General features: G+C 39.5%; 2 protein-coding genes across 3 annotated transcripts; one reads left to right on the top strand and one right to left on the bottom strand.

Annotated features, from left to right (window-relative positions):
- Window positions 1–43: 43 nt before the first annotated feature.
- Window positions 44–10,847, bottom strand: zgc:112408 (uncharacterized protein LOC550260 homolog). Of its 2 annotated transcripts, none has more exons than XM_050057000.1 (7): window positions 10,640–10,847; window positions 10,364–10,476; window positions 9,344–9,416; window positions 2,160–2,242; window positions 1,823–2,026; window positions 1,331–1,462; window positions 44–415 (listed from the first exon to the last, which is right to left on the bottom strand). In XM_050057000.1, exons 1-7 carry the CDS (start codon window positions 10,719–10,721, stop codon window positions 230–232), a joined length of 873 nt encoding a protein of 290 aa, XP_049912957.1. In that variant the 5' UTR covers window positions 10,722–10,847; the 3' UTR covers window positions 44–229. The 2 variants fall into 2 exon arrangements, with proteins under 2 accessions (XP_049912957.1, XP_049912956.1); XM_050056999.1 differs by having other exon boundaries at window positions 45–415; window positions 1,331–1,465.
- Window positions 10,848–14,597: 3,750 nt separating this feature from the next.
- si:ch73-264p11.1 (uncharacterized protein LOC100000923 homolog) lies at window positions 14,598–23,444 on the top strand. Its single transcript, XM_050057001.1, has 4 exons — window positions 14,598–14,941; window positions 16,556–16,619; window positions 22,448–22,643; window positions 22,733–23,444. Exons 1-4 carry the CDS (start codon window positions 14,799–14,801, stop codon window positions 22,777–22,779), a joined length of 450 nt encoding a protein of 149 aa, XP_049912958.1. The 5' UTR covers window positions 14,598–14,798; the 3' UTR covers window positions 22,780–23,444.
- Window positions 23,445–25,887: the final 2,443 nt, after the last annotated feature.

The raw sequence follows: 25,887 nt of genomic DNA, 5'->3' as shown, positions 1-25,887 counted from the left end.
GACAACATACATGGTGACAAAATCAAAAAACAAAAGCTGATTTTTCAAATAGAAAATATAAAAACAAAACTAATTTTATTAACAGAGTAACTGACATGTAGTTATATGGACAGTTCATACATCTGGAAGACACTTAAACAAGCTAGTGAAATGTTGTTTTGATGATTCTTCTGCATTATACAGCTCGGTCTACCTCTCTATCTCCCTGAAAAGACAATCAGATGGAGAGCTAAGGAAGATGGGGGATAAACATGTCGAGGAGCTCTATGGGGAGAGAGAAGACCACGATGGACGCGCTGCTCTGGACGGAGGACAATGACTGCAGGTATCTCAGTTGGAGAGCAACGGGGGAAAGTCCTGATGCTGCCTCCTTTAAAGCACGGGATGCCTTCACCTCTCCTTCTGCCACAATCACCTTACAAACACAGACAGAGGCAAAATAAGGTCAGCAGAAAATCCTCAAAAATGCAGAATCAAACGATCATAATCTTAGACAATTAGACAATATAACAGTTGAGTACGAATATTTCATCACAAAATAAGCTGAACATTGACAATCCAAAAATCTGAGTGTCTTCAAAACAGGATGTAACAAGAGGGGCACAGTTTAGTGTAATAACACTGTAAAAAACAGTTGTAAAAACAGCATTTATTGGACAGTGGGCAGCTGCTGCTCTCTGTATGTGCGTGTCACACACACATATCCTATTCTGACTGATTTACCTGCACTGGTTATTTTAATTATTGTGGCTTATTTATTATAAATGCAAAGCATCTGAAGCCTACGTCGTTTTGTTTATGTTTTTGCCATTAATCCCCAGAAATGAAACTGCAGCAAGTACCTCACTATCACTATCATCACTCTAGTACAGAGAGTTGTTGCTATGGAGATGATACAATGTCTTGTCTGGTTGCATTGCTGTAAAATGGCAGGTTTTAAGAACGTTGAAGACCAGCACATTGCAAACAGTAGCAAGTTTCAACTTGTGTTGTCGTGAATCTTTGGTCTGAGCTGGGCTTAATAACCCCGGTACTATCGTAGCGTTATCTTAGATACGGCTTTTGTGGATGTCTGCTTACCGTTACTTTCAGCTACTTTGCTTGTATTTTAAACCTTCTGTAGATCACATGACCTGAATTACTGAACACCTACACAGACATGAACATACAGTATGTTTAATGTCTGTAGGTTCTCTGGGGTTAAATCAAACAGATGGCAGGAGCTCAGACACACTTTTGTGTGTAACTGTTCAGACGAGACTACAGAGCCAAACACAGATCGACTGAACTGAAGCTGACAGGAAGCACCTGTCTGTGTGTGTGTCGGTACCTTTGCCCTGGCGTTCCTGGCTGCCTCAGCCACTGAAGCCATGCAGCGCTGCAGACTGACAGGGAGAGTCAGGTCTTTCAGCTCCAACCGCTCCACCTGAACGCCCCACAGTCTGGACGCAGTGTACAGCACCTCCTGCAGGACAGCACAGGTACAACAAATTTCAACAACCGTATACTATTATAGTGCTGAGGGGCAAAGTGAAGCATCCTCATATAAATATGTAATGTTGAAATTTATTTAGTACTTTATTTAACCAGGAAGTGTCATTCTATTAAATAGATAAATAGAGCATGGACAGAACACACAGAAATTACGTACAGAGAGGTAAAACAATAAAAAGTAGCAATCAAAATTCTTGAATGTAATGTTTTAAAATTGCTTAAAAAAGACAGATTTTACTTTCAAATCTTTTTGTAACTAAAGCTAGATTTTCCCTAATTTTAGAGAGCTTTGTACCACAGTTTTTGACTTAATGTGTATTTTACTCACTTCCATCCTCTTTGAAATGCCCGTCCTCTGCATCAGTATGTCTGTCAGAGTGTGTGCACCCAGCGTGGCCCTAAGGGCCGTCTGGGCCAGTGTGTGCGTGGCCTGGTAGCCATTTTTAACACGCGTCACCCAGAGGGAGGGGTCCACTACTCGATAAAACAAGACAGCATCCACCTTTAAAGGCACCCCGTCTGCAGTCAGAACCTAAGCAGGGTGAGGTGAGTAAAAGATCATCAGAAAATTAAGGATATGATACATGGTTTATTTCCTGCGCTGCTCTTTGTGAACCACTTGAAGAAATAAATTCCATATCTAATGTTTGGGCAGAGCTGCTGACCTCTTGTGGCTGGATGTTAAAGGATACCGTCCTCAGGTCCACCTTCTGGATGACGTCCAGCCAGGGAATGACCCAAAACAGACCTGCAGAGATACAGTAAGGTGAGAGGAACCCAGCTGGTTGTTTATTGAGACATTTTCGCCCTCAAAGGGGAACTACACTCATTTTCAAAATTCATACGTTATTCCTACAATCTAGGGTAATCCAAAAATATCAGAAAAAATGAACATCTCCCTTCCAAATCAAAAAACTAGAGGGCTTAATCTCAAATTTGTGATGTCATAGGGTATAAAGTCAGGATCTGCTCCACTGATAATGACTTAGTAAACATGTTCTAGATGAGACAGAGCACCCAGGAAAATGTTCTGAGTACATGGGTACAGTTTCTGTTTCAGAACTAAGAACACTTCAAGAGAATAAAACTGATTTGGGAATTAAACAAAAAACAAGCATTCTGTGGGTCAACAATTCAGGCTCCCATTTTTTGTCTTTGGAGCAGCTCCAGACGTTACACCTTATGGGCCCTGACACACCAAGCCGATGGTCGGTTTTTAGTCAATGTTGGGGCATCTGTCAGTGAGCATCTGCTGCCCTAGTCTATGCAGTGTGTCCTGCATTGTTGCCCCTCATCAGCCCCCAAATTCAGCATGTTGAATCTGTGACAGTGGAGCCCGTCAGTGAATGAAATCACTCTGATTGGCAGTTCAGCTCAGTGCACAAGAGGAGAAACGGAAGTGAGAAAACCAAATTAAGAGCTAAAGTCAAGAGGGAGTGACATCAAAACAAACTTATTACATAAGGTAAGCATATTTTCTTCAGCCATTGGGCTCTTTAGCAGAAATGTTTTGTGATTGTTATTTTGTGTTATTCTTCATTAGCGCATGGTAAGTATGTTCTGTTCTTTCATTTGATTGGGTTGTTAATGTGTAAACGGGCTAACATCCAGTCTTCCGATTACCCATTTTGAATGACTATTACAGATTACCGCCATCTGCTGGTGTGGAGAGTCATTTCCTCTCATGCAGGTGTACGTGACTGTAGTCTTTGTAGTGTGTTTATGTACAAGTTTCTGGCCAAGTCACAGGCCACAAGGAGGTGACAGTTGGATTTTGTTGCCGCTGGTTCTTTGAAGTTAGTTTAGTGTGTCTCAGCCATGTGACATCGCAAGTTTGTGAGTGACTTCTCAGGTTTCTGGCTTTGACAGAGAGAAGCTGCTAAAAGTCCTCATAGAGACATGCGTGTTGTAGTCAAACAATGAAAACCATCTCAAAACATAATAGGGGTTAACAAAATGCAAAATCTCCGATATATAGTTTATTGATGGAAATATGCAATGTGGCATTTACTATTTAAAGATACATTGTCCCCCCCCCACCCCCCTTTACATATTTAACGTACAAAGACAAAAAAGCAAAACAAAAAAACAAAAACAAAACCATATACACAAAAGCAGGCGCTTTTACATATGTAACACACATAGAAAAAAACAAAAAACAAAACCCAACCCACCCACCCATATAGCCTGATGTTAAGTTGATGTACTAGTGTATTAATAATGCTGCTTCAAAACTTACATAATGTTGCAAAAAGTACAGCCTCAGTATGACAGAAACAAAAAGAAGAACTCACGTAGATACATTTGATCAAGCAAGTGAGTCTCATTCAGGGGGCAGCACAGATAAATTATAGAAGTACAAAATGAAAGGTTGCCATTTCTTAGTGAAATGTTCATTACATCCTCTAAGAGCATATTTGATTTTTTCAAGACTCAAGAAGTATGTCACGTCTTTCAGCCAAGCAGATTGAGATGGTGAGATGGGAGATTTCCAGCTGAGAAGTATTCTACGACTTGCCAAAAGAGTAGTGAAAGCATTAATGTCCTTAGCTGTGGTGTCATATGAGACAGTTTTAGCTGGTGTTCCAAAAATCGCCAGTAGAGGGCATGGTTGTACTTTGGTCTTGAGAATTTCAGTCAGAATATTAAAAACACAACACCAAAAATCTCTAAGTTTGGAACAAGTCCAGAATGTGTGTAATAAATCTGCTTGTGGGTCGTTACCACGGTTACATCTTGAGTCTTGATCTGTGAATTTGGCTAATCTAATTTTACTAAAATGCATCCTATGGACAACTTTAAACTGAATAAAACTAAGTCTAGCACAAGATGTAGAAGTATTAACCCTTTTTAACGCGCTTGCCCACCAGTCCTCTGTTAAATTCATTCCTAATTCGTCTTCCCATTTGGTTCTAATTACAGAAAAATCATCATTGATAAGCATAATTTGATTATAAAGCTTTGAAACCAGTCCTCTCTGAGCTAGATGTGTTTCTAGTAGTTTCTCCCATAGTGCCTTACATGGAAGGCTGGGGTATGAGGAGAACTGTTTCTGTAAAAAATTACGGATTTGAAAATATCTAAAAAGATTTGAGCGGGGGGCGGCACGGTGGTGTGGTGGTTAGCACTCTCGCCTCACAGCAAGAGGGTTGCCAGTTCAATCCCGGGCGTGGGAGCCCTTCTGTGTGGAGTTTGCATGTTCTCCCCATGTCAGCGTGGGTTNGGAGAGGATTTGAGCGGGTTAAATTATATTTCTTACATAAAGTGTCAAAACTAGAAAAGAGGTTGCCGTCATAAAGGTCTCTGAAACACTTCAGTCCCTTTTCTTTCCACTGTAAAAATGTTGCATCAACCGTAGAGGGTGAAAACAAATGATTTTTACTAATGGGGCCAAGAGAGGAAGCTGTAGAGAACTTAAAATGAAGACAAAATTGAATCCAAATCCTTATAGTAGCAAGCACAATGGGATTAGATGAATAAGAGGACGGTCTTATCGGAAGAGATGAATAGACCAAGGCGAGAAGAGAGGATGACTGGCACGAATGAGCCTCTAACATGCACCAATCTGTTTCAGGGGCATTAATCCAAAATAATATTTTTTGAATGTTAACTGCCCAATAATAATAAATAAAATTGGGAAGGGCTAAACCACCCACATTTCGGGGGTGTTGGAAAAACTTTGCTCACTCTTGGGGTTTTACCTGCCCAAATAAAGTTCAAAATGGCCTTATCAATAGTATGGAAAAAGACTTTGGTAGAAAAATTGGTAAACATCTAAACATGTAAAGAAATTTTTGGGATTATGTTCATTTTTATCGATTGTACTCTTCCTGGTAGCGATAGAGGTAGGCTATTCCATCGGAGAAGATCATTTTTTATACTCTCAACCAGGGGGGTAAAGTTGGCTGTATGGAGTTATATTAACACCAAGATACCTGAATCCTGAGCTAGCTAAATGAAAAGGAAGTGAAGTCTGTTGAATTTGACATGCCAAATCATTTATCGGATAAAGTTGGCTCTTTTGAAAATGTAATTTATATCCTGAAAATGAACCAAAGTCCGTCAAAATTGATATAATGGTAGGAAAGGATGCCACTGGGTCATTTACATATAACAAAAAGTCATCCGCATACAAAGAAACACGGTGTTCTATTCCACCTCGCCATATTCCCTGTATGAGTGAAGATGTTTTTAATGCGATGGATAGAGGCTCAATCGCGATTGCAGAGAGCAGAGGTGACAGTGGGCATCCTTGGTGTGTGCCTCTTGTTAATAAAAAAAAGGGGGAACGTAAAGAATTAGTATTAACACATGCTTGAGGTGAAGAGTATAAAAGTTTAATCCAGGAGCAAAATGTATCGCCAAGACCGAATTTCTTAAGGGCCGCAAACATATATTTCCATTCAATACGATCAAAGGCCTTCTCGGCATCTAGTGATATGACTGCCTCAGGGACCTGTGTAGAGTGTCAGGTATAAACTATATTAAAAAGTCTGCAAATGTTGGAGAATGAGTGACGTTCTTTTATGAAACCGGTTTGTTCTTCAGAAATAATTAAAGGCATAATGTTTTCAAGTCGGCGAGACAGCATTTTTGCAATGATTTTTACATCAACATTAAGAAGAGAGATTGGCCGATATGATCCACAGTCAGTGGGGTCTTTGTCTTTTTTAAACAAAAGTGTGATAGTTGCTTGTAAGAGAGCAGGGGGGAGGATACCTTTTGTCAATGACTCCTGAAACATTCCTAAAAGAATTGGAGAAAGCTTATCCTTTAATTTTTTAAAGAACTCGGTCGTAAAGCCATCAGGCCCGGGGGTCTTGCCACTCTCCATAGATGTGATTGCCACATGGATCTCTCCTAGTTCTATTGTGCGATTCAGTTCTAAAATTTTGTCTAATTCAAAGTGAGGGAAATTTAGACCGTCTAAAAATTTAGTCATTGGCCCTTTATTTGAGGTGAGTTCAGAGGTATACAGTTTAGTGTAGTAAGACTCAAAAGTCTTATTAATTTCCTGTGGGCTTGTCACCAAGTTACCATGACTATTTTTAATTTCACAAATACGGCGTCAGGCTACTTCACGCTTTAACTGGTGCGCTAACAGCCGACTATTTTTATCCCCATACTCATATGATCGACCACGGGAGTATAACTGTAGTTGTTCCGCTTTTTTTGTAGATAGTAAGTTAAACCCTAATTGTAGGTTTTCCCTTTTTTTAAGAAGTTCAGTTGAAGGATTAGAAACATACTGCGTGTCAAAGTTGTAAATAGATTCAGTTAAAGGGCCAGTGTGTAATATTTGGCATGGTTTATGGTCAAATCTGAATCTGAATCTGAATATTCTACCCATTAATATGTTTATATAAGTGTATAATCGCTATAAAATAAAATTCGTTTGGTTTTCGTAGCCTTATAATTATGCTTTGATATATATATATAGCAAGGGCCTTGCTTTAGAGAGGTCGACATCTTGCGCCGCCATGTATGTACGGCAGCCCGAGCGGACAATCCAGCCAGCCAGAGAACGCGTTTCGCGTGTATAAATAAACCAACGAAGAAGACAGCAGGAGGAAGGAAGAAGGAGGAGGAAACAGCAGAGAGTGTTAGTAGTTCGTTGATAGAGAGTAGTGAGAAGTTTTTTTAGTTATAAAGTTTGTGAATGGACCACACTTACCACGCAACAGGAGAGAATGAACCCGAACCGTCATCTGCGAGGAAAAGAAGACGCAACTTCACTCCTTGTGATGCACTCTCTGCGGCGCTTTCCCTCCTGATGATATACAGTCAGGTCCATAGTAGCAGTAGCACCGAATCCCATTCTGTGCATTCAGCCTCTCTTCTCGCCCGCTCAGCATCAAACACATGGAGTTCCTCATCTGTATGCTCCGGCTCAAACAGGTATGGCTCTGGGTCTGTGTCCGCTACAAGAAACTCTTCAAAATCGCGTTCAAAGTCGTCCATTGCAGCTACTATAGTCCGGAGATATTGCTAGGCTAAATAAACAGCTGAGCTCTGTTTACCGGCTACGCTGTCAGTCAGTGTGCGGGCTGGAGATTGGTGGAGCAGAGAGGGGAGGGGGTCCCCGCTAGGTATTGTAAACGAGTATGTGTGTATGAAGTGTGTGTGTTACGCTAGAAGAGTCAGAGTTTGGGACGGAGTCTTTTACCCCCTGGAGTGTTACCGGAGTTTTTGGAGTGCTCAAATAAACTGGCCTTTTTCCCGAACGCTCCTCTGGTCTCCTGCTCGTGAGGGATTCATTACAATATCGTAACATGGTGTAGATTTCTAAATAAACATTCACCTCGTCGCTAGATAGACCTACTCCTGAAAAACTCTTGTCTGCGCAAGGCTTTTTGTCCCTACGAGGCCACCGTCATTTACCCGACGGGAGGGGTGAGCGAGTGAGCCCTGCAATCTAGAATTTGACCACTGATGTCACTGTTTTCAACAGTTTTCAACCCATTTTACACACTGGCCCTTTAAATGTTGTAGTTGTTGCTTCTCCATTTTATTCAAATAAGACACAAAAGAAATTATTTCACCACGTAAGAACGCTTTTAGAGTTTCCCATAAAAGGGAATAGGAAACTGAGGTAGATGTATTAGTTTCAATAAAAGTATCTATGGATTTTGAAATTTTATCACAGAAGTCTTTGTCAGAAAGCAACAAAGAATTCAACTTCCATGGCGGTCGGTCCCCCTGATACAGAGGAAACGAAATGTGTAGTTGTAAAGGAGCATGATCGGAAATAATGATGGCCAAGTATTCCACAGATTTAACAAATGGTATAAAAGTTCTATCTACAAAAAAGTAATCAATCCGAGAGAAAGTGTGGTGGACATGTGAAAAAAACAGAAAAAGCCTTTGAGCTTGGGTTTAAGAGCCTCCAAGGATCTACATATCCATTTTCTCTCATAAACACTGAAAAGGATCTGGACATTCTAGTCGTGGGAGTAAATTTAGGGTTGGATCGGTCCAAACTAGGATCCATTACACAGTTTAAGTCTCCTCCCAAGATCAGTTGATGCGTGTTTAAATTTGGAAGTGAGGCTAAAAGTTTGTTGGCAAAAACAACGTCATCCCAGTTGGGCGCATATATGTTCACTAACAAAACAGGTATATGAAATAGAGAGCCCATCACTATCACATATCAGCCACCAGGGTCTGATTCAACATTCGCTGGGATGAACTGTATTTTTTTACTGACCAATATTGCAACCCCCGTGCCCTAATATTAAAACTGGAGTGAAACACATGGCTGATCCAAGTTTTACGGAGCCTAAAATTATCGGCTTTTTTCAAATGTGTCTCTTGGAGGAAGATTACCTCAGCTCCTAGATTTTTTAAATGGGCAAACACTCTTGAACGTTTTATTGGTCCATTCACCCCTTTTATGTTCCATGAAATGAATCTAACAGAGTTATCTCCTACCCTCAAAGCATCACGGGGATTACAGGAGTTGCTAGTATTAACCATTTACAAAATCTAACTCATTGTATGTAAAACAAAGACAGATTTATTTGAACAGAGTTTTGGACAGTTTTGTTGGAAAAAAACTTATCAGATTTTCATTATTCCTGTTAAAAAGAATCATTGTATCTAATTGACTGTGACAAAGTGGGTCCTCCCAGGCAAATCATTATTGAATATTTTGGTTTTGCCTATTATTAGGTTTTCTGGCAGGAGGTTCCTACAGTTTTACAGTTGAAGAATTATTTTCCTCTGTTACAACTGTTTTAGCAAAGGGCATGGGTGGTCGAGGCTTCCAAGTCTTATTACAGTGATTGGATTGTTTGCATGTACCTTGCTATGTCCAGATAGAAAGAGAATTTAAAGGAATGATTTGTACCAGGTCCTTTAGCTCGTCCTTTAACAACACGGCCCAGTCTGAATATAACAGCCCTCTCATACTCCCGGATGACCTGTGAGACAAAAACCGCAGCACTTGTACAGAGTTGCAGGACATGTATTATATATATATGTATATATGTATATATATATATATATACATATATATATATATGTATGCATACATACACACACACACACACACACACACACACACAGGTATATAGATAAGTAATGTACAAGTATCTCAAATTTGCACTGAGGTGCAGTACATAAGTGCATGTACTTAGGAACTGTTTGCTACTTATGATAAAGGAGGGGGTGGTGCAAAAGGAGGCATGTCAAACAATTTGTGAACTGCTGGGGAGGGGCTTGTGTTTTTTATTTTGGCTCAGGGGAAGGGCATACAACCTTAGATGGTTGTAATTTGTATTTATTTTATCACAGATTTTTAAACCCACTTGCAGGTTTGGATGACATGTTTTCTTTAAAAATCTGCAATATTGCACCATTTATCATAGCCAGAATCATTTCAATCATTTCAACTGTCCTTGGACAGAACATGTGTGAAGAATGCTTTTTTTTTTTCCTTAAGTGAACTTAAAATATTTATCAAGATCAATCAAGATCACTTCATTCTGCATGTCAACTGCTTGAAAAAACTAACCAGCCTGCATGACAAAAGTGAAAAACCGAGGTGTTTTTCTTAATTCCAGCATTTTGTCTTCAACTTTTAACTTTTAAACATCAAAGGGTAAGTTTTAAAAATCCAATAAGTAATTTATAGTGAAGGAAGGATCATGCGTTTTCCGCCACTTACTCTGGGAGGCTTTTGGGAGGGTCCCAAAAAATAAAAAATAACACAAAACAGAAGTCACACCCCTCCTCAGATAAGTAAGTTACATTCCACCACTTTAAAATGATGCATTTTACTTGCAGAAACACGATTCATAAGTATGTGCATTTAAGGGTAGGTGTAACGTTACTAAAATAGTTATTTATTTTTATTTCATCAGAATACCTTAGCACACATCCAGGCTGTGAGGGGGAAGGTGAAGAGGATGAAGACCACGGACAACACGGTCAGCACCGCCCCGACGACCTCCATCACACCGCCACTCCTCCTCCCTCCATCTGCCGTAATCAGAGGCAGCAGCGAGGTTAGTGAAACAATATAAAATCATCTGGAGAGACTATAGTGAAGCTTTTTAACAGGTTACACCTTACAATGACTGACATAAATGTTAGCTAGGGAGGTAAACCTAGCATAACGTTAAACTAACGTCATTTTCCTGACCTTTCCAGTTCTGTTTGACGTTTTCAACAACAAATTCATCCTCGACTCCCACTCTGTTCATTCCGGACATTACCCTCCGCATCTCAGCTGAGTTAGTAATTAATGAATTTATATATTTTTGGTTTAAAGTACCGGAGAAGGTTTGTATTATTTTCAAGCCATTACTCTGCACAAACGGCTGGTAATGTTTGGTCGGTCTCGTGCCTTGGATTGCGAAGGTAGAGCCCGCCCTTCTCTGCCTGCTCTGCCTCTGATTGGCTTATCCTGACTTTCTTACTGTAATTCTAACCAATCTCACGCCTCTTACCTAAACCTAGCCAATCCAGCCAACGAAGGCAACGGCCACTAGCCAATCAGAGGTAGAGTAGGGCGGGTCTAAAAAAGATTGCGTCTCTTAGATTCCACGTTACCTAGCAACCAGCAACATATTTCAATCAAATATTTGTATTTTATAATCGAAAATATAACCAGTAATGTTGGCAAAAACACAACAGAGATAAAATACGATATATAAAATTAAAACCGTCATATAGGCTACCATAACCATAAATGTCAAAAAGTACAAAAACTGTCCAAATGTATTGAGATTCAGATTTATTTGCACTAGAACCAGAGTTAGTGTAGGGAGGGGGCACGAGATCATAGTCTGATGATTTAAGTTTTAATGTAAGTTTTCTTTTTTTTTTTTTTACATTAAAATATATCTGAAAATACACATTACCATGATGCCAAGATATTATTAGCAAGAATACATTTGCAAATTCATTAAAAAAGATATTACAGTACACAACATTGATGACGGGCTGTTACACATGAATCCTTGTGCAAGAATGTAAATGCTAAATCACTGTGCGGCACCTGCCCATAACAGTATACATAACTAGTTAGCTGACAGTTAGGCCTACGTACTATTGAAACATATTGGCCAATTAACTGTATTATTTTTCCAAGTGTCCAGACATTGTTGTGAGCTACAGTGGATCATTTTGTAACTTTTCAAACAAGAGATCCACCTCAGAGACAAACACGATGTATAAATATATGAATCTGCAAATAATAATTTTAATAGCTTAGTATTGTACCATGAAGGAGTATGTTTATACATGGCACTTAAACACTACTAGTTATTGTGTCCACCTCAGTTTTATACAATTTATGTAGGTAGTAGGGGGTCCCTGTTCTGCCTCTCTTTCAGCAAAGAGACCTGAATAATGTTGAAGACACCTGTCCTAGAGGATTATGTGTCCGTGTAACTTTGTGTGTGTGTCTCCTAGAGGAATCTGTTTTCATTGTGAAACCCTGTGTTGTAAAATAACAAATAAATGAACATTGTCATTAAAAAAACATGATACTCTGATTCTTTTACTTTACAAGAAGAAACTGAGTGCTTTTTGTGCTGCTGTGACGTGTGAGCTCATAATCAACAACAGAACGTCTTGCGATGGGATCACTCCAGCTGAAACCCGTGACTTAAATGGGTACCCCTGTTATTTTAAAACCTGGACCCTATTCTGGTCCCTACACTCTCATGTTTTTGTGTCTAAGTGAGTCATGGGAACATCAGTTTTTGAAATTGGTCCAGAGCGCTGCAGCAGGCAGCTGTGGAATAGGTTGTAACGTACCTGCGTTGTGCAAGTGCGCCCCATCAATTTATGTTCATTTAAAGTGTTTGTTTTTGCCACTGACAGGCTCAGGTTCAGGGCCGGTTCCAGAAATAATGACTAGAGGTGCATCTTAGATCAGAGGGGGTGCACATGCCCGGCACATTATTCAACACTAAATTATGCATTTTCCAGTCATTTCAAGTGGGATGATACCAGCCAAGCAAGAATATTTAAAGTGTCTTTCAAGTGCTTTATTGCAGCAGAACAAAGAAAAGGCTACATTTAGTCTGGGCTACCTCACCCATCAGTCCATCTAGCAGCAGATGTTTCTTACCCTGAACATAAAACACAGAAATTCAAACTAGGAATTCTATCTATAACAATCAGTGTTGTCAGCTCAAAACCATCACTGATTGTTATAGATAGAATTCCTAGTTTTAAATTTTATTTTTTTATAGTATAGGCTAACAGTATGTGGTAGGACATAGAAAAATTCTTAACTTCTTCCTACCCCTTTGAACATGACACATGCCATCTAACTTACTCATCAACTAATTTATTGTATTGTTTATATGCCCTATTTTTGTTATTTGTTTTTTGTGTCTTTTTTTTAAACATGTTTAGTAAAGTTGAATTAAAAAAAAGAAAAAAACCTCAAATAAAATAAAAATAACCTGTGTGGTCCATTTCATCCGGCACAAACCGCCATACCACAGCAAAAGGTGCAGGTTTTATAGAGTCTGACGGCTCCTCTTTACCTAGGTCGTCGGGTGGCGGTGCTTTGGGTGAGCCGGGCGCCTGCTCTGGGGCTGGGGGTGAAGGCAGCGGCTCGGGCGGGAGTGAGCAGGACGAGGCTGCCGCTTGCTCCCCAGCAGCTAGGCTAACTTCACGTCGATGTCGAGTCTCTGTCTCACCATCGTTACCGTTGTCTGACTTGTTGCTGGTCGTGTTTTGCTTGAACCATTTTTGAATATCCATGGTGATCTCGTTAACGTTATTTGTGTTACAGGCTGTTAACGGTACAGCAGAAAGCTGCGTCCGGCTGGTGCAGCAGCCGCCGGGCCGGTAACTGCGCTGGACGCAAATGAGTGACGTGCATGACAGACAGCATTGACAGTGACGTTACTGAAGAAAGGCAGGGATTTTATTTAATTATCATTGAGTTAAAACTAAACTGGCAAATAGAATACGCACTTCACTATCAACGTGTTCTATTTTGTTATGTCAACATTATTTTTATTTTTTTTTTCTCTCTCTTCAACTGAGCATGCACACACATAAAATAAGGGTGCAATGCATGCTTATGCACCCTCGTAAAACCGGGCCTGCGTCAGATTGTTATTTTAAGCGTCTGACAACATTACGGTAAAGACTCTACAGAGAAATGAATGTCAGTGGCTTCTACCTGAGTGGTTATGTTAGGCTTGTTTTCTGTTTGCAGGAACACCAGAGTGACATATTGTAAGCTGGCCAATGGTTGGTATAGCATAACACTTTTGCTTTGCAGAGTCAAAATCATGTTGTGCTGTATTTCCAACATAGCATCTATGCTCAGTAAAGCCTGGACTTTACTGTTGGTCCATTTGTCTCTGTTTTCTACCCTTTTTTTCTTTCAAGCTGTTGTTTGTGTTTTGTATCAGTTTATGTGGCTAACAGGTTTTTAAAAATGGCAGTTGCAGGTCTGTCATCAGTTTTGTTTGACCAGTCAGCATTTAGTTAAGACGTCTGGTCCAATCACCATTCACTTACATTACTCTCATAGTTGCTTTTGTGCTGGGGGAGTATACTAAAGCTAAAACAGTCCCTTAGAACAAAAACAACTACAGCGACAAACAACTGTGGTTGTTTCTAGTTTTTGTGTTGCATGTGGACAAAACGAAAAGGGGTTCTTTGAGCTAGGTTCTTAGAACTATATCAAACTGGACCAAAATTGTTGTTTCCATTAAGCCGCTTTCCCACTGCACAAAAAAAGCATTAACTCCCACAAACATCTGGCTTTTGTAAGTGTTGGTAAAGGTTACAATCTGCATTCACACACAGAACACGTACCCTTGATCAGACCAGACCCATCCTCAAACTTGTGACTGCAGTTGTGACAGCATTGCACTGCCAAAATCTGTTTACAAGCAGACATATAAACAACTGGCAGGTGTCATTAGAACCACATTTTGCCATGATCACATACATACACAGACTCACAAGGTGAAACCATTACTAGTCGTGGTGATGTTGTCTTTTTTCTCTCTTGCTCTCACTTTATTTCTCACACATACTCTCTCTCTCCACACTTTGTGGCAGATAAACTTCCTGTGAAACGGTGAGACTGACTCAATAGTTTCCCTCTGTCTTTGTGGACTCTGTTGTAACACCTCCGTGTGTTGAGCTCTGACCTCTCACTCTGTTTCACCCTCTGTGAACCATCAGCTTCTGGACTTCTATGGCACCTGGATCACATCTCTGGGGGAGTGCAGAGCTGCTGTTTTTAGAAATGAAGCTGTTGTGAGGCGTGTTTGGCGTTTGTGGTGGATGTCTGTCAGTTGCAGTCTCTCCTCACCATGGCAGCAGCTCTGCCGGTATGTTACCACGGCAGCATCACCAGAACGGAGTGTGAGGAGCTGCTGGGAAAAAAGAACAAGGATGGAGCCTACCTGATCCGCGACAGCGAGACCATCCAGGGAGCCATGTGTCTGTGTGTTTAGTAAGTACTCTTAAATGTCTGTACTCTCTAAGAAGTACTCTGCAGTACGGCACTCTGTACTGCTCAGTTACACCTTGCTGTGGCAGACTTTCTTTATCTGAAGTGTTTGTTTCCTTTTATAGCTTTTTGACATTTTACAGCTGCTAATATTTGATCCTTTGAAGTAGTAGGCCATTTTATAATACTTAATTTCTGTTAATATAAGAATAAATATTAGTATTAGAGTTAGTGTTACTCGTGGTCAGTTGCGGCATGTATCTAAGTACATTTATTGTACTTATTTAAGGTACTTGTACTTAACTTGACTAAATAGATATTATGCTTCTTCTTATACTTCTGCTCCACTACATTTCACAGTGAATATTGAACCTTTTATTGCACTACATTTATTCCACAGCTATAGTTACCAGTTACATTTCAAAATAAGATTTTACATATAAAACAAAAGATTATTTCATGAAATGCTATGCATTTTATACTAAGTAAAATTATTTTGAATGCAGGACTTCTACTTGTAAAGGGATAGTACTTCTTCCACCATTATGGTTACATCTCTATGATGTGTATTCTCAGGTCATGTTTTTATTCATCTCTCTGCTCATTCTTTATAAAATCAATAGAAAAGTTCAGAAGAAATGTTAAAGATACTTTTGCAGAAATTTGATTTTGAAGTGGCAACATGCAAAACGATGAAAAAAAATATAGATTTTCTTTTGTTGAACAGATTATTTATGTCAAAAATATTAACGTGCATGCAGTGTTTAAAGAGTGTTTGTATGTTTGTATGAATGTTAGCCTGAAGTGATATTCTACTGCACTCTTACAAATTAAAGAATTATCCATTCACTCCAACAAAGATTAATTGATGCTACTATTTTTAAAAAAAGAAATTACATGAACAAAAAAATCTTTATATTTATTTGTGTGTGTCTGTGTTAAATTTTGTTCATATTGTTTTGCATGCGTGCTGTCATTTTGGAACAGGAAGTACAATTCAATGCATGCAAAATAAGAGATACTACGTTGTGCTGCATTGTACTTTTTGTTGAATGACCGAAATAAACATAAACATATATAAAAAGTTTAGTATAAGTATATACTGTATAGTAATAACAGATTTGTTTTATACAAAGTTTGTTTTAAAGAAGTGAAAATAGACATCTATTAGTATGTATTATAACTGTACTTAACAAATGCTGTAACAAACTGTGGTCTGGTGAGGTTCCGTTGTGGTCTGTTGCTGCCTCTGACCAATTTTCCATTTCGTGTGCATGGTGTTTATGCACGTGACAAGATACAAAGTCATCCTTGTACACCAACGGTTTCAAATATTTTCAGAGAAATGTAGAAAAATCCTTCCTCTTTTTAAGGGCTTCCTGCTGAGAGAAAATGCCTTTATTTTGCTGTTGATGACTCTCAAGGCAGGATTCAAACTGTGTGCAAGGGGGTCATGTGACTTTCATCAGCATCTTTTTTTAGCGCAACAAACAAGAAGTAGGCATGTTGTTTTAAGGCTGCTGCTAAAATTCGGCAACTGCTTATTCTTGTCATTTATGGTGTACAGTTCTGCAGCTGTTGTGTATCAGCAACATGCATCTTGTTTTATCTTTGCAGTAAACAGAGGGTGGTGTATACCTACAGACTGCTGCAGACACACACTGGACAATATACTCTCCTGGTAAACACACACATACACACACACACACACACACACACGCACACACACTACAGTCATTATCCACGTCCCTCCACTGCACGCACAATTAAACAGATTTTTCAGATCAGTTTTACTTAAATAACTGCACAGTTTTCTATGAATTTAATTTCCCAACATGAAGGTCTAACCAAGGTTTCAAAGCCTCTCTGCACTGCTAAATTCTGAGAAAGTCCTTTATTGGGCTGGACATTGAAACCACAATACTTTCCAAGTACTGACAGAAATTTGTTGAAAGATGCCAGTCATTGTAAGTTGGTGTCACATGTTTGGACTTGTTCTTTGGGTTCCTTACTTATTCTGTGATCGGATATTTGTAACTTTATATTTATTGAGGCAAACCTTTTTATTTAAACGAGAGAAAACATGTATATATGATACATTTCATACCAGGGCTGACACAATATCAGATTTTCACTACATGATTGTTTTGGTCAAAAGGGTTCACGACAATGATATCATTATTATTATTATATATATATTATAAATTATTATTATTGAAAAGACACAGATAGGTCGAATGAAAATATACAATAAGTACATAAAAATAAACGTTTCTGTTGTTGGCCTAAAGTAGTCAAATTCAAGTATAGTGTACTGTAGAATGTGAAGTATCTTCAGGTTGCAAATTATCACTGAGGACATGGCCTCATTGCCCTCTTCTTATAGAAATACCGTAATTCAAAACAAGTGTCAAAGCTACACTGAGCTGCTAAACAGAGTGAAATTTGACAAATGCATCAATGGATGCTGATGGCAGTAGAAACACCCCATTTTCTTAATATAGGAGTCATTTGTTCATTCATTATTTTTTCAATCACTTTAGCGTATACCATCAATACAAACACATCGTAATACAAATTCCTGGATTAAAAAGAAGCAGGGGGAAGAAAAATCTTCCATTACCTACCCCGCTTCTCAAAATAAGCTACATAAAATGGTCGACTAGAATCTGCCAATACTTAGAACAACTTTTTAAAGGTTCAGTGTGTGAGATTCAGGGGGATTTAGTGGCATCTAGAAGTGAGGATTGCAGAACGCAACCGGCTGAAACTTCTGCTGGTTAGAATTCCTTCAGTGTTCTTCGTTCAGGAGGTTTTTACTGGGAGCCAAATCATCGGCAGAGCTCTCTTCATCTTCAAAACAAATGGCACAGGTGATTTTAACCAGTAAAAACAATGAATAAAGCAGTTTCACATTACAAATCGGTGTTTCTTCAATGCTGTTTGGCTTGTCAGAGATGGGCCGCTAGCCTAGCACCTGCTAATGTGTGCTCACTGTTTTTCTCTGATAACGTAAGATCCAGATGTTTAGGAGGTTTTTACCGGGAGCCAAATTATCTGCAGAGGTCTCTTCCTCTCCAAAACAAACAGACCAGGGGCCAGGTGCATAAATGATGTGTATGCACAAAAACCATGTGTACGCCTTGTCCTGCACATAAACTGGTATTCATAAAGGAAGAATGTGCAGTGAGGATGAGTCATGCATTCTTCAGACGAGATGTAGCCTACACACAGTTTTAAATGAGAATGCTGCAGGCGAGATGATAAGGAGCAGATTAGATATGAGTTGAGAGACTGATAACATTGCTTTTAAGTTGTTTGCCAATTGCACTGATTGTGTTATTAGTTTTGCAGCGCTCTGTAAAATGTCAATCAGAAGTGCATTTATACATTTAATTTTAAACAATTTATTTGCGACATATCTTATCATCCTTTTTATTTACGTTAATCTCCCTGTTACATTGTTTAACTTTATCCTGTGAAGCTTTGTAAGGTCTGTTTAAACAGGAGTGCCATGAATGAATTGGTGATTTGGTCTCTGTATATTTGATCATCATCAGCTGATCTTAACAGACAAACCCTCTGCACATTTCAGGCACTTAACTGAACTTGACTTGATATGTTCTCTTGACTCCGCCTTATTTACATTTTGTATTTCTCTTTTCTGTTTATATAGTGAATTTAGGCTAGTTGTACATTAGCAACACAGTAACAACATGTAAGAAGTGCAACATTTGATGTTCCTTATAATATTTGATTTGTTTACAAGTATTTGTCTTGATAAATGTGACAAAAACACACATGTGCTCCTCCTCCTTCTCCTCCTCCTCCTCCTCCTCCTCCTTCTCAGACTAAAACTAATAACAGATACCACAGATCAGATCAGTCTGGGTGAAAGGAATGTTTCACCCTCAAAATGGAAACTCAACAGTTATCAGCTCACCCCCTTGTCACAGGAAACTCCTCTGACGTATGCTTAGACACAAACACACCACTCAACGCTTTTCTGATTGGCACTTAATCTTAGGGGTCACTTCTTTCCACTCAAAGCATGAAGTGTCTATCAAATCTGCATCATTTTCCACTCCCTATAAATATTGTTGTCAGCTCTTTGTACATTTACTTGGGTTTCTTTTTCCATCCATTTATATTCTTGTTTCCACTTTGATCTATAAATTTGTTTCTCTTCTCTTAGATTGCCATTTTTTGCGAGCTACATGTTGCTGTGTTTACCCCTTTTTCCATGTTGTCATTTTTCCCCTTCTTACACTAGACGAGTTTCAATCTAAATGTAGCACAAATTCTAACTGAATTTTGCAACGGAAAATGCAAATGTATGTGCTTTTCCATCCAGTACTGTTGTGTGATTACTAGATAAGCAGGTGGCGCTAATTGTCCAGTCAGGTACCATTATACCACTGCAGGAGAAGAGGTGTCATGGAGATGACATAGTTCAAAGAGCTCCAGTAAACACTCAAGCAGAGATAAACAAGGGATGCATGATAGTGGGGAGAGCATACTGGACAATGGAAATAGAGAGTTTTGAACAACTACAGCTATGTGCTCTTGGAAGAGTTCTAGACGACACATACCTAATGTTTTTATCTGCCGCCATCTTTCATCTCTCTAGTGGAATGGAAGCTTGAGTAGATACGCGGGCGTCATCATTTATTTGCTGAATCTATTTCCATTACACTTAGGCTACATCTACATTGATACAACTTCCTTTTAAAACCAAGTAGCAACCTCTGTGCTGAAAAATGAAGCCAAAACAATGTGCCAAAACTGCAGTTCTTCTAATGGCCACTTGAAGCTGGCTCCAGAAGTTGGTCAGTCCTGACAGACCCCCATGTTAAAATGCCAAACTCTACAGCAGAAATAAACATGTTTACAGCCTGGTACAAAAAAAAAGAAAAGGTTTTGGTCCCTATAGCTGATTTCCACATTCAGGACAACTGTATGAAGAGTGAATTTTTTTTTATAAATCACCTGTTCACACTTTCTTAAGGCATAAAGTTCTGCATACTTAGGGTGAGGCCACTTTTAATGACAGGCTGTCTGCCAATAGCGTCCTCGGCTTCTCAGTCAGATCCACCCCTTGCTCCTCCACAACTCCACCCTCTTACCCAAATATGGTCAGTTGTGGCTCCAAAAAACCAAGATGGTGATGGCCAAAATTCCCAGCCTGTTCTCATTCCGAAGTCGTTAAATACTGCCACTTTGTCAGTGATTTTGGCGTCAGACACAGACACAAGAAGCCACCTTTTGGAATGGTATGATACGCTGTTGGGTGGTGTCAGTGTGTAAGGTAGCTGGATGGAATTGCGATCAGCTGGGCTGCACCTGGTGCAGCAGTGTGATATGCAGACAGATGGTGTCAATTCATAAGGCAGTTGGACAACAGCTGCCATGCTTAAAGTTACTACGTAGTTTAAGGAGCTGGAAAGTCCCTATAGCGTGGGTGGGTGGGAGGGGCGGTGAATGGTCCAACAAACCCCAGACTTTCACCTGGGAGGATGGTGTGTGCTTCCTGTAGAGCCAAACCATGGCATTTTTCCTAAATCTAACCATGTGGTTTTGTTGATGCCCTGGCATTGTTTGCAGCATCCAGGAACATGAACAGCAGACGTAGGAGGATACCTAGCATGTAATATAAAGACGTGAAAAGGCAGCTGACAAAGTGGCAATATGGGACGACTTCGGAATGAGAATGGGTTGAAATGCCAAATTCAAAACTTCAGAGCAGGGGTCCACAAACCAATCACTGACGTCACGGTAGCTACGTCCATTATTTTTACAGTCTGTTTTTAAAACGCATGACTTTATAAATGCTGGTAACCCTGTTTTAGTTTGAAAACTCTGGGGTTTTGTAGTCTAGATGGGTGGAAACAGAGACTTTGAAAACGATGGTACAAACACTTAACGTTCGCTTTCTGACTGGGTCAGTCATGAAATGTCAAGCCAAACCATCATAGGTAAGCCTTCATACCTTTGGTGATTTCATCCTACTTGTGTGGCTACTCATTCCCCAGTACCACGGCTTCTTCTGGTAATGGATAATGCTCCCGGTACTACTCTCATACGGTTTGTCACTTTATTTGCTTTGCAATGCTTCCCAATCTGTTTTCTGCCTCCTTGACTGCCTTATGCATATGGTACTTTCATTAAAGGAATGTGTCCACAGGATCTGTCATTTCCACACTTCCCAGTCATTGTCTATGTAAGCAGCTGGGCAATACATTCTGGTAGCGCCATGTTGCGTTTTGAGAGACAGGGCATCTGCTCCTCATTGCATAAAGTTGAATCTAGACTACTTTATGCAAACCAAGGTGGTACGGTGTGACTCACCACCTCTGGAAACTCCTGAAGAACCTTTAAACTACCTGCTGTCAATCTCAAATAAAGACAGATTCAGCAACTGCGTGGCTTATTTCATGCCTCAGATATTTTCAGAAACACATTTCCATGAACTATTTTTATAATATAACACGAAGTAGCAAAACAAGCCTCCATCTTAGTCTGGTTTGTAATCTGGGAGCAGACAGCCCACATGCCAAGTGGCACACCAATCAACCATCCAATCCTAGAGAGCAGCACGACCCGTCACATGTATAAATGCCCCTGTGGACACATACCATAATAGTCATTGGTCCAAGCAAATAAATCTCCGGTCTTACTTTTCACCATCCCAGTGGTGTTTTCTGTAACTACACAACCAACCACAGAGAAGACAATCTACTTCCTGTTAACGCCAGCACGCACAAGTCCAGTGTACGTTTAATTTTTTAAATGAAAACATATTGGTCACATTTACTGAAACCGTTGTTTAATTGCAAGCTATTTTGATAATTAAGTTGTCGTTTAAGTCATTTTTACAGAAGGGGCAAGCAAAACTGCCAGGCATTTTAATTTTCATTGAAATATCTTTGAGTTTTTGATAGCTGGTAATTTAAAGACATCACCTCGGGCTCTTTACCTTTTTTCCCCTTGTTGTCATTTTCCCCCTTCTTACATGTTGTTGTTAGATTTAGAGCTGAAACAATTAGTTTAAAATGAATCATTATTTAAGTCATTTTTCAAACAAATATGTCAGAAATATTTTTGTTCCAGCTATTTTATTCTATGTTTTGTCTAATTTTAAGCTCATTAACTTCACCTAGCACTCTTTATGTTGTTGTTGTTGGATGTAGAGCTTAAACAATTAGTTTGAAATTAATTGGCAACTGTTCTTATTGATTACTTTGAGAATTTTTCTAGCAGTTTGCTTGTTCAGAGTTCTCCAATATGAAGATTTGCTGTTTTATATAATTTATCAAGTAAATATCTTTGGGTCTTAGAGACATTTGAAGGCATCATCTTGGGCTCTGGGAAACTGTGATGGACAGCTTTTGTTATTTTCTGACATTTTCTAAAAGAGTGTGCAAATAGTTTTTGTTTTTGTCACGTTATCTCATGTTTTTTTCCTTCCTTTGACATATTATTTACTCTGTGCTGTTGTTATCCCTTCAGACAGCAGGAGGAATGATTGAGACTTATTTTAAGTCTTTGGACGATCTGATCCGTCACTATAAAAGGAAGAACCAGGGCCTGGCCATGCACCTGCGCCACTCTGTCAAAAGGAAGACGGCCATGCTGTTCCGAAAAACTCATGATCCAGCCGGGTCACAGAGGAGGCCTGTACCTGAAGAGGAACATGACTATGAAAGTATGTCACATATTTGATTCTCCTGTCTTCTTCTTAAAGCATTGTCTTTGATTCATGTTTTATTTCACCTTTTCTTCATTTCCTTCTAGATGCTCCTGAATCATCTGATTACGTTGAAGTCTTGCCTGACACATGAGGAGAGAGGAAAAGGCATTTTGTCTGAACTACGGGCATTTAAAAAGGTTCACAGACTGGATCAAATTCAAAATAATGAATAAGTGACTTGATCAAATGGACACATGCTGAAGAACACAGCTCTTCATCTGCTTGTATTTCTTTACTAATAAGTGTAAATGTGGGTTAGTCCACCACTGTGGTCCAGACTGAAATATCTCAACAACTACTGGATGAGTTACCATGACATGTGGTTCAGACATTTATGATCCCCAGAGGATTGTAATCACTTTGTTGATCCTTTAACTCTTTGTCTAGCTCCAATATCTGTCGAATATTTTGTTTTGTGATTTACAAAACTCATTTTTTATACAGTAAACAGTATACCTACTTAGCATCAGCATGTTGTTAACATTCGTTGTGTACATGTGAACATGCTAATGTTAGCATCAGTGGTGGAAGAAGTTTTCAGATCTTTTGTACTGAAAGGGTCAGCTCACCCCCAAACCAAAACACATATTTTCTCTTACCTGTAGTGCTATTTATCAGTCTAGATTGTTTTGCTGTGAGTTGCAGAATGTTGGAGATATCAGTCATAGAGGTGTCTGCCTTCTCTACAGTATAATGGAGCTAGATGGCACTCTTCTCGTGGTGCTCAAAGCGCCAAAAGAATTTAATTGAAAAACTCAATGTCTTTTTCCAGAAATCATGACCTGGTTACTCAAGATAATCCACAGACCTTGTTGTGAGCAGTTTCATGTAGGAACTAATTTCTTACTGAGCTACACCCACTAACGGTGTCACTGCACAGAAGGAAGTGTGCATCTACTGCTAGCTCACCAAGCACCACTGAACGAGCTAACATTACAGCTCAGCCGAGGAGGATGCAGTTAATATTTAAAGCTTGTGCTGTCACTTACACAAGCCTCTCATCCATGAGTGGATGCACACTTCCTTCTGTGCAGTGACATGGTTAGTGATTGTAGTTCAGTAGGAAGAAAATAGTTCCTACATGAAACTGCTTACAAAAAGGTCTGTGGATTATCTTGAGTAACAGGCTCATGATTTCTGGAAAGAGACATTGATTTTGAGTTTTTCAAATGCAATTTTGTTTTTTTTGGCACTTTGAGCACCACAAGCTGAGTGCCATCTAGTTGCATTGTATTGGAGAAATATATCTTGTATTTCTGATGTTGTTTTGTGGCTGTACCTATATTTAGTATGTGGGGTATATGCTAGTGTGGGAGGTATTTCAGTTCAGCTGAAGAGCCTTAACACATTGTTATTTTGGCACCTGCTGTGAGACACTGGTGTGGCACGGTGGTACAGTGGTTATCATGAGTGCTATATCGTAGGCAACTGTACATGCTTACGTTTCCTGAAGATGTCTCACCTCTCATCCAAGAAGCTTATTCAGTTCTAAATGGCTGGTACAGATTTGCAAGTTTTAAACCCTGTGTGGGTTGCAGAGTCATAGAGGTCATATGTGAGTTCTTCGTTTCAGAGAGTGGTTAGCACATTTGCTGGGTTCAAACCTGTCACCCTTCCCTTGTTCTCCCCTCATTTACACATAGGTTTTCTCTGGTTTCCTTCCACAGTCTAACGACATGCAGGTTAGGTTAATTGGTGACTCTTTTGACAATAGTGATGAATGTGGGCATGAATGGATTGTCTGGTTGTCTGTATGTGTCAGCCCTGGCATTTTCTGGCGACCTGTACAGGATGTACCGTGCCTCTCGCCAAATGTCGGCGGATATCGCCCCCCCCCCAACCTTGAAAAGCATAAGCAGTTACAGACAATGGATGGGTGTGAGATGTTGGCCCTCAGCTATTAAACACCTTTGTGAGAAAAATCTCCAATCTGATTCTGGTTCTCATAATGAATATGACACTTCCGAAATTAAATGTGGAAACTTCTGACCTATAAACTGGTTTCCTTGATGCAAATCTACTTGTTTATCAAAAAATCTGCCACCCAGTCATCCAGTTAAAGGATGGTTTCAGTATTTCTCAGTCCAGGCTTTACTCATGTGTTTACCATCATTACCAGTCATGCAGAGCACAACTTTGCTTTTTTTTTTTTTTTTGTACATTGTCTGTACGGACAGAATTGAGAAGCGAACGACTGTAACCACCATGTGGCTTTTAACTGAACTTAAACACAGTCCAGGAAGTTATACATTGGTCTTCAAAGTCAAGATGAATATAGAAACATAAAACTCAGAAAAATCGTCTTTTTATGTGCTGGCTATGAAAAGCTCTTAAACTTTTGCTTTCTGTCTGACTGTTTTACTTACTTTTATTTATCTATGACTGTATCAGAAGCAGGACGTGGCATTAAATAAACGTCTGGCAGTTTTCTTCATATCTTTTAAATTTTTCAATAAATTCAATGAAGAGACCAAAATCAACAACATGTTAGTCTGTCTTTCAACACATTCTGACCCCTCGTCTGTGGCTCTTAGCTCCAAGACGTAAATCTTTAAAAACACAAACACATAGTTTCATTTTTAAAAAATGTCTTAGTAATGTCCTCAAACAGCTACTCACTGTAGCTTTTTTCTTTATCAAACAAACAGGAGAAAGTGGTGCATTTGGTAGGGACTGTTTTCAGCAGCAGATTAATCCATATTTGATGCTGTAGTGATTATTTATGGCAGCAGGGCGGTGCGTGTGGGACTGAGTCGAAGTAAACTAAAGTGTGTGTGTTCATGAGGAACATGTCACTTAGTGCAACATTAAGCCTCACTGATGTGTCTTTAAACAATGGAGCTCTATGGCACAGACAAGGAAGATATATCAGGCTGTGGGTACATTCACTGTTAGTTTGTTTATTCATCAGATTTTGCTGTTATTTTTTATTGGTCTGTCGGATTTATTGAGCTACAACAACCTGTTCTCACTCCCAGTTCATCAAATACTGACACTTGGTCAGTGAGCCTTGGTGTCAGATACCAGCACACTGAGATACCTTTAGTGGTGGTATGACACACGCCTGGTGGCAGCCTTTTTTAACGCTCCAAGCATCTGTTACTGTATACAGAGGGAGAAAGTCCACATTATAGTAGGCGAGGAGACCACTGTTTGTTTCACATGTGAAACCAAAAATCAATTGAGTTATTTTAAAGGT

Source organism: Epinephelus moara, chromosome 11, assembly GCF_006386435.1.
Source record: "Epinephelus moara isolate mb chromosome 11, YSFRI_EMoa_1.0, whole genome shotgun sequence".
In the NCBI taxonomy this organism is placed as follows: domain Eukaryota; kingdom Metazoa; phylum Chordata; class Actinopteri; order Perciformes; family Serranidae; genus Epinephelus; species Epinephelus moara.
This window is presented reverse-complemented; position numbering and strand designations above follow the sequence as displayed.